At 34.3% G+C, this 10,975-nt stretch overlaps 1 protein-coding gene across 1 annotated transcript; it reads right to left on the reverse strand.

The window, feature by feature from the left end:
- Window positions 1-6,273: 6,273 nt before the first annotated feature.
- Window positions 6,274-10,715, reverse strand: LOC100158745 (protein cornichon). The gene is made up of 6 exons (XM_001944773.5): window positions 10,394-10,715; window positions 10,173-10,317; window positions 9,119-9,187; window positions 7,439-7,551; window positions 7,169-7,312; window positions 6,274-7,103 (listed from the first exon to the last, which is right to left on the reverse strand). Exons 2-6 carry the CDS (start codon window positions 10,251-10,253, stop codon window positions 7,076-7,078), a joined length of 435 nt encoding a protein of 144 aa, XP_001944808.1. The 5' UTR covers window positions 10,254-10,317; window positions 10,394-10,715; the 3' UTR covers window positions 6,274-7,075.
- Window positions 10,716-10,975: the final 260 nt, after the last annotated feature.

Consider the following 10,975-nt stretch of genomic DNA (forward strand, 5'->3'; position numbering starts at 1 on the left):
AAGCGACGTTTGATATCCGAATCAGTAGGTATTCTACAATCAGTACAATCCTAGGGGATTGCCTACCTAGGGAGCATATTATAATAGATTAAATAGATTAAATTTCCCTTATGCTAGATTTCGGCTTTATATTTATTATAATATAGGTACAAAAAATCACCGGACAAACGTCGATGATCTGTGTCCCATTCAGCTATCAATTTACACGGGTTATGAAACTATCTTTCATAGACATTAAAATTCAGCAAAAACTTTTCCTCCCTCGAAACGAGACACCCAAAAAATTCGGGCAACCAAATCAGTGGTGCAAACGTCACAGACATCACCAAACTTCATGTATTATATAATTATTATAATTTATGAACCTAAGTATAATTCAACAAAACATTATTTTATATTTAAACTATTTTCCACAGGGTTCCGAAATTTGTAGTCCTAGCCCTGTCCATTTCCATCACTCCGTATACTATCACAAACCGTTGGCTTTTAGATGCGTTCTCAAAGGTCCGAATTCATCGGCGTGGAAGAACGGAACGAACCGGTCTTGTCTCATCAGCGACCGTGCCTCAAGCGCGTCACACTCCTCTTGTTTAAGTTTGGCCAGTTTCGCAGATAACCGTTCGTCGTGCGCAGCGGCCGAATCGCGTCGTGATGACGACGATTCGAGATTCCGAGAATCCCCAGATGCGTACATCTTCCTCAACGCGTCCACGTCGGGGACATACACGCGGACCCGTAGTTTCCCGGGCAGGACGTCCACCGTGGTCGGGCTGCCCGAACCGGTGTCTTGCTGCAGCGTCAAAGCTTTGATGAGCGGACCATAATCGATGTTTACCTTGCGGAACGAACGAGACGTCAGCTGCATTGTGGTCGGGACTCGCTCGTCATCTAAGACGGTAACTTTACGCGAAAATGGTTTCAGCCATGCGTACTGTTCACCAATCGCCACCGCGGGTGGATTGGTCACCCATGGCTTTTCCACATCGACGTCATGCGCCGCGAAAACGGTTACGGTCCTGACCCGCGGACTCTCGCGCACGGCCGTGTGCTGGCGACCGCGCACACCATCAGCGAATCGCTCGTATCGGTGGATATCCAGCGTCCTGAATCCCGACATGCCTCGTCTGACGATGAAACACTCAGATGCGGACTCCGCTTCTTCGGTCGTGACCGTCGTCGCACCGGTCATTCCTAGGACCAGGTCATCACCCAGCTGCCGCTTCCGTGGTACCGTCACCACTCGGACAGCGTTCACGCGCTTTTCGAACAGAAACTCCGAACTGTTCCATCCAAAGGTGGCGGTCAACCGCTCGTCGTCATCGCCGTCATCGTTTGACCGGTACACGTAAACTGCATCGGTGGTGGCGTCGATCCGCACCGACCGGTCGGTCAACCGTAGCCCGACCGGTCCGCCGGCTAAACTGCGGGACATCGTGCAGACTCCGGTGACGTTGAACGTTCCGTCCCGGTCTTCGGTCACGGTAAGGTACGCGGGATGGATGTACTCATACGGCGGGACAACCGTTGACGATCGACGAACGTTCGTCGCACCCACGATGCATGTGCCGTCCGCGAACTCTACCTTCCTTGTGGCGCCGTCCTCCGAGAACCGTTCCACGTAGTCAGCATGACGCCTGATCCGCGGATCTTGGGGGAGGTCGTTATTTTTGTTGCTTTCAATCGTGGTGGTAGGCGTGATGGTCGACTTTTTCCGTCTCATTCTTGATTGACTCTTGCTCATCCCGGTTACGCTTTTGGCGGTCTTTCGGGCCTGGCTCTTCTTTGCCTTGATGCTGACGCTCTTTGAGGTTTCGATTTTGGCGGGACCGCTTTCGGCGCTATGGCTGCTAGTATTGGAGGACCTGGGTCTACCAGTGCTGCTCTTCGACGATTCCTGAAGTGGTGTTCGAGTAGACCGCGACGGCCGCTGGATTTTCCCACTCGACCAGTACGTGACTTTCGTTCGGTCCGCGTACTCGACCACCACCCGCCCGTTACCGTAAAACCGGCACACTTCCACTTCCACAGCGTTGACCTTGGCTCCATCGACATCGTTCTTTCGCCGGTACATCTGCTGCAGCATGCCGTAGCCTGGATCGTTTCCCGAAATCAACTCTACTGTGCACCCGTCTCCAATGCCCGCCCACGAAGTTCTGCCGATACACCTGATTACGTTCTTTCTAGTCTTACCCACATAGTACTCAAGACCTGCGTCATTGTTGTAAACCCTTAACCAATCTTCGTCATTTTTAGGGTCATCGTCATCGTCATTATCTTCGTCTTCGCCGCCACGTTGATGATCGTCATCCGCCGATTTTACATGTTTAACGATTTCGTAATATCTGGATTTAAGCACCAGACTAACCGTACTGGGTTCAAATCTCCATTTTCGTTTGGAAATTCTCAAGAAATCGTCATCTTTAAAACGTATCTCTTCTATTTCTTCCGTATACGTCAAAGACATGTCTGACGCTGCAGCAACAGTGCCCATCGCGTAGAAACATTTAGGCGTTCTCTTGCCGTAATGCAGATCGAAATAGTCTTTGGCGAAAACAGGTCGTTGGGGCACGTTGAATCTGAACGAGGATTTGCGCGTCTGCAGGACTTTTTGACAATCGTAAAATCCCACCACAACTACGTCTTCAGGTTCGAAGTACGCGTGACTCATTCTCCTATAGTTTTCAGACTCTTTCTGCAACATCTGCAACATCGTCGCACAACCAGCTGGCTCGATTAATTCTGGCCGAAACTTGATGTTCATCAGTCCTAATCCCGGCAAACCAATGGGTTCACCTCTGTAAACATCCAAGTTGCTCCGCAACCGGTTCAGAGCCAGTGCGCACAGTTGCACGTCCACATCGTCACTGCTGGTATGGTGCTCGCATTTCCGTTTGATATCAGCGATGACGCGGTCGTGCTCGGCCTCCACGTCTGAAGGCGGCAACGGACACGAACCCCACAACGATTTTCTCCATCTGACGTTCAACACGTTCACGGCAGAATCAAAATAATCTGTGTGACGCAAGTCGTGTTTCTTCGAGACCAGACCTAATTTGTTTCCAAACTGCACACAGGCTGGATACACCATACAACCGTCGTCGCTATCGTCTTTCAGCGCACCGAAAAATGCGTCGACCCATCGCTCCGTCGGTGGTTGTACGGGACCGGCAATCGCGGCTTTCACCATCGCGTCCAAGATCGTAGGCAATCCAATCGCGTCTTCCGGATACCCCTTCAGGTGTTTGGTGTACGATTCATAGTAGTGCTGCACCATAGAATCGTCGTCGTTTACGGGTAAGGCGTACACGGGGTTGTCGTTTTGCGTGTACTTTTCGTATTCAGCTCTAACGTTGTATACGAACAACAATACTCTATGCATTTCATGTAAAACGTACCGCCTGGCCGCTTCTAGCATTTTGTCGACGTTTGGCGGTTCGTATTCGGCGTTGTATTTCGACTTGTATTGATAGACCACGACGTTTTTGAACACGGACGCCCCGTCAGCTGTGTCCAACCCGTTGTGAAAATCCCGCCAAAACGTTTGGATTGCCTCATCCGCCATGGACTGTTTGGCCCTGAACTCCCTCGAGACGAATTTGTCCCGGGTCTGAGCAATTTCTCCACAGCTCAACTCAACAATCGCATCAACTTTAATTTTAGTGGCGATGAATTCGGTTATAAATTCCAAATCGATAAAATTGGTTAAGATTATGTTCAGTACGGCTGGTTGAAATGTATACGGCTCGGTGTTGAAATTCCACTTCTGACGCATTGATTCTAAATTGATAATAATCGTTTGACGCACTAGCAGTACCATCAGCTTATTGGACACCCTACTGTTATTGTGAAAATACCTTTTAGCTCTATCATATAATGACCGATACTGTTCGTCCTGCTCGACGCAATTGTTATCTAACGATTCGACAATTCGATTATGGTCTATAATGACCACATTGCAGGCTTGGTCTTCGGTTCTAAGCATACCTTCCACTGCATCTTTATAGACGTCTATGTACTTGGTACTGTTTAATGTGGTTTCAATTAAAAATATTAGTTGATAAGGACACAACAATCCTGATTCCAAGTCATCGTTAGTTTTATTACTATCATTTGTTTTAACCCCGGATTTACGAACGACGCGTCGGCGGATAACAGATTGGGCTTGATCGACCATCTCGAAAATATCTCAGATACCTAATGGTATTGTAACAATATTGAACGATTGAATAAATATAAAATATTATACAAACTACAAAGTTACAATAACTATAGTTACTCTTATACCAGTTTTCGAAAAAATAGATTTTGTTATATTTTATTGTACCTAATTCAAAACATAAGACTGACTTGACATTTTCGTCAAATGTTTGTTATAATTTTCCATACAATGTCATGGTAACATTTTCAAAATATCCTACTCTTTTTGAGCTATTTATAGACATTAGGCATTTTCGACTTTTTTTTTTCTCTAAAAATGCAGTTAAAAAAATTTTTTCAGTCATAAAGCTTAAAAATTTAATGTGGGATTCCTCATAAGTTGCTATTTGTTATAATACCTATTTAAAAATATTAAAGATACATGAGCACAATTTTTTTTTATAGGCATTTGATGTGGAATTTGTACTGAAAATAATTATATATATATAATACAAAGTTACAATGACTATAATTTCGTTAAATTTGTCATACCATATATTATATCATAAATTATGATATATTATTATGATTCATAGTATAAACCAAAAGCCAATTCCTATTATGAACAAGTAACTATTTTTGACTCTAACAAAGTAGTCAGTTCGTAGGTAATTTATGAGGCCATAGAGGTTTATTTTAAGTTTGTTTAGTTTCTTATACCATTTTATAAGTTATAAAAATATTATATAATATCATATCATTCAGAAATACCAGTGTAACATTACACAAACAACTACTTCAAGTTTTTCTATAGATGTGACTATGTGAGTTAATATTAATATACAGTGGTATAAAATTGTATTATACGAATTATACAAAATTTTAATGTATTATAATATTATACACATTTCACATGGTATAAAATTATTTCACAGGTTGTAAGTATATAAAAAAATAAATATTAGAAAAGTAATTTGATATTCAAGAATATGACTACATTATTTTTAATTAAAATTATTTGTAAATAAGATATTTTTAATAAGTGACTTTTTTTTTTTAATTAAACATAAGTTTTCAAACTGAAAAAATATAAATGGAGGATACACAAGAACATTAAGGTGTGAAATATTACTACTTTTCAGGGAATGAAAAATTCTTTATTAAAATATCCATAGTATAATACTGCTTCAGAAAAGTGTATTACTAAACAATGAATTAATATATAACACCAATTTTAGATTCTGAGTGAAGCGATGATTGTATTGATTTTACAATGTTTTTTTTTAATTTTATTATTTGCGTCTGTGTACAAGATAAGTAATCAAAATAATGCTACAATTTTCAACTTCAGTATCTTGTTTAATGGAAAAGTGAATCCAGTTGGTGCATTTGGGTGATCTAAATTTAAAATTACCAGTAGTTTTTAAAAATTATGGGCTTACAACATTGGATATTTACTCGATTTCTCATGTAACTATATTCTTATTTTACTGTAATTCAAAAACCAATGACTGTAGATACATCAAAATTTAACTGAATGTTTATATTTTCATTTTCTATACATTATAAATTTTTGAAAATATTTTGACTCGTTTTGAGCAGCTTACATTTTCAGTTTTCTATTTTTTTAGTTTTTTTTTTCCATAAATATCAATAAAATGTTATTTGTTGGGCCAAAAAAGCGAGCAAATTTAATATAAGGCTCTTGATATATTGTAACAATAGCAGATAAATAATATTAAAAAAAACATAGGCACAATTTTTTTTTTAAAGTTCAAATTGTGACAAAATGTATCAAATTTAAAATTTAAAAAATTGTATGGTTAAAAATTTATAAAATGTTCAACTTTTATAGCTAAGGATTTAAAATGTTTAATAAGATTCCACTTAAATAGGTTATAATATATAAATTACTTTATACACAATAATATCATAAAAATAATATCATAGGTAGGCTGACTGACCGTCTTCTCTAAAAATTGGTTCTTATACAATGATATTATATCATTTAATTCAAATTTAACATAATCCATTAGAGTGAACCACTGACCCACTTGTAATGTACTGTACAGCGGAGAGACACCCACTTCCCACCTTTTTATATATTATATTTATGATGTATAAAATATCAAAGTATCAAAATATCAAAATGGTTATATTGCCCTAACTAAAATAGACAGTAAAATGATATAAGTTAACTTATAAGATGTTATAACATTGCATACAAATATCCATTTATAAAATATGACCTATAAGTTATATAGTAGTACATAATGACTATTATTACAGTACTGATTTGATATTCCCATGAACACCATAAATTTTACCGCCCTATCATTGTGAATAGTAACTAGTATTTACAAAAAAAGAAAGAACGTCGTAGGAATTTTTATCATTAAAAAGTGGTAAGAATAGATGATTAGTCTAGATTTATTTTATAAATTATACCTATTATTATTATAAGAAACACTAAATTATTAACATCATATTATTAAGTACTCTAGACTCAGTGGACACTGGCATTAATTCATATCAAGTGTAATGAATTGCAAGGCGGTAAAACAAACAAATACCATTATTTCCATTCCCTGCATACCAAAACATACAGAATGACTTAACTTTTTATCCCAATATAATATAATAAATTAAGTATTGTGAATATTATAAAACATTTGTATTACACATAAAACAATTTTCTATAAGATAAAAAATAAAAAATTAGCAATATTGACTTGTTATTTTTTAAATGTCACTAAATTACAAAATAACAAAATAAAATGGTACACAAATTGTGCTTTTATGTTGTTACATCCTGTTTGGATAATTTGCTATATAGTACAAAAAATACCGAGGTAGTTTTAAATAAAAATAATAGCTGTTTGGTACCAATGAAATATGAATAAATATGCACAAAACCAATGCTTGAAAAGACTTGAGTTTATACTGTTATCAACGCTCGTATCATTCTGAAAAAAAATTAATTCATACATACATAAATACTTTTGATAACAAAAACAAATAAGTTATTTACCCATATAAGTAATAGAAAAATGAAAACAGATAAAATGATAATTTTATCCAACCCTCGCGTTGATATTTATACAATTTGTCAGCATTCATAATACTTGTAGGATCATAAAGACCAAAACCAGACATAACTGGTCTACTTTGATATCTGTTAAAGAAAAAAAAACTTTTTTAATTAGGCTATAGCCTATAGATAAAAAATCAGTATAATTCAAAAAACAACATTATATATTAAATAGTGTACTTTTACTACTTTTAAAATATTATTAGGTACCTTTTAATATGATAAGCCATTAATGGTATATTAATAGCAAATGATATCCACTGGCCACCAAACAAAAATAAAAGATTGAAGAAAAAGTGTATCAAATACTCAGGAATCACTAACTGAAATTAAAAAAATAAACGTTTTTTTTTACAATATTATATTATATAGTTGTAAATAATTATGAAAAAAAATTACAAATTATAAAAATATAGAAACTTTAAATATTGGATATCTGTTAGGCTGGTTCAACTTAAGCAACTATTATCAAATTGTTTAATGAAATTAAACAAAATTATTCCAATTGTTATTTCCATTTTTTTTAATTGAAAATGTATGAATTTCTATAAAATCAAAAAAAATAATACAACGTAACTTGTCCTGAACAAAAATATTATTTTATATAATCCACTAAACTTCTAATTTTAAGGTATAAAGTGTAAGTTTAAGTGCAAAGTTAAATACTAACTAAAATATATCCAAGTACAAAAGTCTAAAATATACAAACAGGTTTTGTCTTTCATTTGTTTAAAGTATTTTCATGAAAACTTCTGTACCATAGAGCATTTCATTAGAACTGCGACTAGACACAAACGCGCCTCGTGGTGTTTTTTTATTAGGATTTTGAAGACTAGCACGTAAAGTCGCACGGCAAATTTGAAATTGATAACAAATATTTTACACATTTTTTCGACCCTAGTTTGAAAACCCCTGGTTTGAGACAAAACCGCCATCAAGCATGTTAGCGTCGAGTCACAGTTCTAATGAAACGCACTATAGTAATTTACTATAGTTTAAAATTAAATTCATGTTTACATATAACTAGAATTGATTATGTAACTAATAAACTAGAAAAATTCGGCCTAAAAGAATATACAAAATACGAAACTGAAACATAATTATTAATCATTATTTAATAACAGCGTTGTTCAGATCAGAATTTTGAATTCCTATATGATGTGTATAGGAATTCAATGATCATATACAAATATCAAACATTTCCTATTATACATAGTAATAGTTAGCTAAAAATTTGTTAAAATGAAAACCAACCACTCTTCACAGTCAAAAGTATTTTTAATTTTCGTACATTGTAATTACCTTTATTTAGAAACATTAATCTAATTTTACTTATAATAGGTACATGAATATATATTCATGTACCTATTGTAAGACAGCATATTGTAATGATAATACTATAAGAGTATTATAATAACGTTATACTAATATTATTCGTTATTATAATGTTATAATAATATTATTAAACAAAAAATTGCTGTCTGGGATACATATTATGTAGGTACCTACATATTAACAAAAGTATTAATACTAAATATTTAATAGAAAAATAAACATTATAATACAGTACCATGCTACCATATTATATTGTGATTGTCCATTTGTCTATATACCTATTTAATTAAAAAAATTAATACAAATATTAAAAGCCACGGGTCTGTATTAAAATAGTGTGTATTATACATATCTATTTGGAAATATTGTATGCCAGAGATAATCTTAGAACATATTATTTATTACTTGTATAATGCCCATATGTTTTATAAAAGTAAATGTAATTAAATTGATAGAATCTACAATTAATTATCAAAAATATTTTGAATTCAATAAAATTAAAACTGAATTATGAATGCATAATAATTTAAACATCTTGTTTTTTTTTATACTCACTGGATTTAGGCTGTTACATTGATCTATAGGATTTTTGCTATCAGTTTTAAGTTCATCAAATGCAATAACCTAGAAAACAAATTACATTTTATGTAGGTAATTATTTTGTGTTTAATTCAATTAATTGGGTAAGTAACCTATAATGACATAAAATATTTTTTTTCAACATATATAATAAAATCATATATAATCAGTTCAAAACTAATATTTAATAAGTAAATAATTTTAAACAAGGTTAATTCATTTAGAACTATGTGTTATTTTATATAGCTAAGAAAATAAATGTTTAAAATTGGTGCAGGCTTTTTTACCATGGAGAAATGTAATAGAAACAAACAGTGAAATAGATACACTATTACCTACTACACAAATTGCAAAAGGAGCTAATAGAATAAACTATACTTCGTTCTAAAATAAGAATGTCAGGTCTGGTAGATGAAACACATAAATCCATAATTAGTTCCGGAACACTGCCTCTACTTACCCGCTAATCATTCCACACACACACACCCCAACCAAGTTAAACTGGACACTTTTTCTGTACAGTTTAGAGTGAACAATGAAAATCATAGGTATAACATAAAATATTCAAAATATGATAAAACATTGTTTTTTTAATCAAAATAATAGTGCCAATACACAGATCTTCGACAAATTAAACATTTTAATAACAATACTATACTCCTGTATAATTTTTTTTAGGAATGACAATAATTGACGACAGACTGGGAAAAAATATTGTAAGATCCATTAGAAGAGGAGTAAAAGAGATCTATTTATTCACTCACAGACAATGTGTTTTATATGTGCTGTACTGCTGTGTATATTTACTATTTAGTACTGTAGTGTGTAACATAGGGTCTGTGCATTGCTCGGGCAACACCTTAAATATGGGTGGTTGGGTATTGATTGATGAAAAAATAGGACACTTTATAAGTCGGTATAACAGTACTATGAGGTGTAGATCCCCTTAAATTTTTTCAGCAACACCAACTGATACAGGCCACTAATTTAGTGTTTAGCTAATAATTCTATAATACATTACGGTACTTACATGGAATATTGAAAAAAATATTAAAAATGCATCTGATATCATGGCCACAATATAAGTGAACACTGAGAATGTAAACGACATTGTGGTAGGTAGTTTGTTGCACTCGGTTAATTTAAAACCGAAAGAAGTCCTCGAACAAATTAATCTGAAATATATTATCATAATATAATAGTAGAGAATGGATAATACTAGTTTATTTGTTGACCAAAGTTGAACATTACCTTTTAGACAAAGGAAAAAGAACTGTAATAGTATCGGCAGATTAAAGTTTCAAGCCTTCGATCCAATAGATCTCTCGTTCGTTAAAATCATATTGAAAAATACGTAATTACTGTGGTAATACACAATACACAATCCTAAATTGTACGTTATATTAGAATATTGAAAATTAAAATAATTAAGTATAATATTAATCATATATTTATCTATAGGAACAATATTATATTATATTAAAGATTAAACATAATATATAGTAATATAACATAGTTATTATATAATAGGGCTAGGCGCCGCGTTCGTGATTTAATATATAGTAAATATTCGTAATCGTTTATCGTATAATCGTAGGATAATCGTAATACAATTATTGATAACAGCCGAGTGCTGGCGATTAGTGATAACGGCTTATTGGGCTTGGCTCGTGAAACAGTGGAGGCTACATTGCAATATTATCACCTACACGGCTGCACGCCTACACTTTATATTTTACACACAAAAGATATTCAATGTTATACGTACTTATACTTATTTTACGCATACCTACTACAATGTACTATGCACAGCACACTGGCGGATCCAGGGGG

Source organism: Acyrthosiphon pisum, chromosome X (assembly GCF_005508785.2).
Source record: "Acyrthosiphon pisum isolate AL4f chromosome X, pea_aphid_22Mar2018_4r6ur, whole genome shotgun sequence".
In the NCBI taxonomy this organism is placed as follows: domain Eukaryota; kingdom Metazoa; phylum Arthropoda; class Insecta; order Hemiptera; family Aphididae; genus Acyrthosiphon; species Acyrthosiphon pisum.